We start from the raw sequence: 385 nt of genomic DNA, 5'->3' as shown, positions 1-385 counted from the left end.
TCTCCTCCTCAGTCGCCAGGGCCGGGCCGGAGCTGCCGCCCACGGCCCCCCGAGCCCCGTGCACTCACAGACCTCCTCCATGATTCAGAAGTCACGCCCGGCGCTGCTGCAACCTCAGGATGTGGGAGACAGGATGGAAACGCTTATGGTAAACTGCGGGGAAGGGAAGGCAGAGGGTCCCGGGCTGCCGGCTCAGGGAGGCTGCCAAGGCTCAGCGGCCCTTGTGGACCCTTTCCCGCGCCCCGGGTGCGTGCAGATTGGGGGACTTGGCGAGGAGGGAGGAGGGAGGAGAGGATGGCAGCTTGGGACACACGACCAAAGGTCGCGCCGGTGCAGTGAATGGTATCTGGGTAGAGATGGGCGGAATTGCCGGGGCCCGGGGGGC

General features: G+C 67.3%; 1 protein-coding gene across 2 annotated transcripts in view; it reads left to right on the top strand.

Annotated features, from left to right (window-relative positions):
- The first annotated feature begins 6 nt into the window (after positions 1 to 6).
- SLC25A38 (solute carrier family 25, member 38) overlaps positions 7 to 385 on the top strand; it is an 11,779-nt gene continuing 11,400 nt past the window's right edge. The window contains exon 1 of one of the 2 annotated variants that reach the window (XM_005860415.2): positions 7 to 148. In XM_005860415.2, coding sequence (XP_005860477.1) covers positions 80 to 148 — 69 coding nt within the window. In that variant the 5' untranslated portion in view covers positions 7 to 79. The remainder of the gene's footprint in view (positions 149 to 385) is intronic. The other variant, XM_005860416.2, reaches the window with a different exon arrangement.

This window comes from Myotis brandtii, unplaced genomic scaffold, assembly GCF_000412655.1.
Source record: "Myotis brandtii unplaced genomic scaffold, ASM41265v1 scaffold134, whole genome shotgun sequence".
Classification (NCBI taxonomy): Eukaryota; Metazoa; Chordata; class Mammalia; order Chiroptera; family Vespertilionidae; genus Myotis; species Myotis brandtii.
Note: the sequence above shows the minus strand (reverse complement) of the source record. Positions and strands in the feature narration are given on the sequence as shown.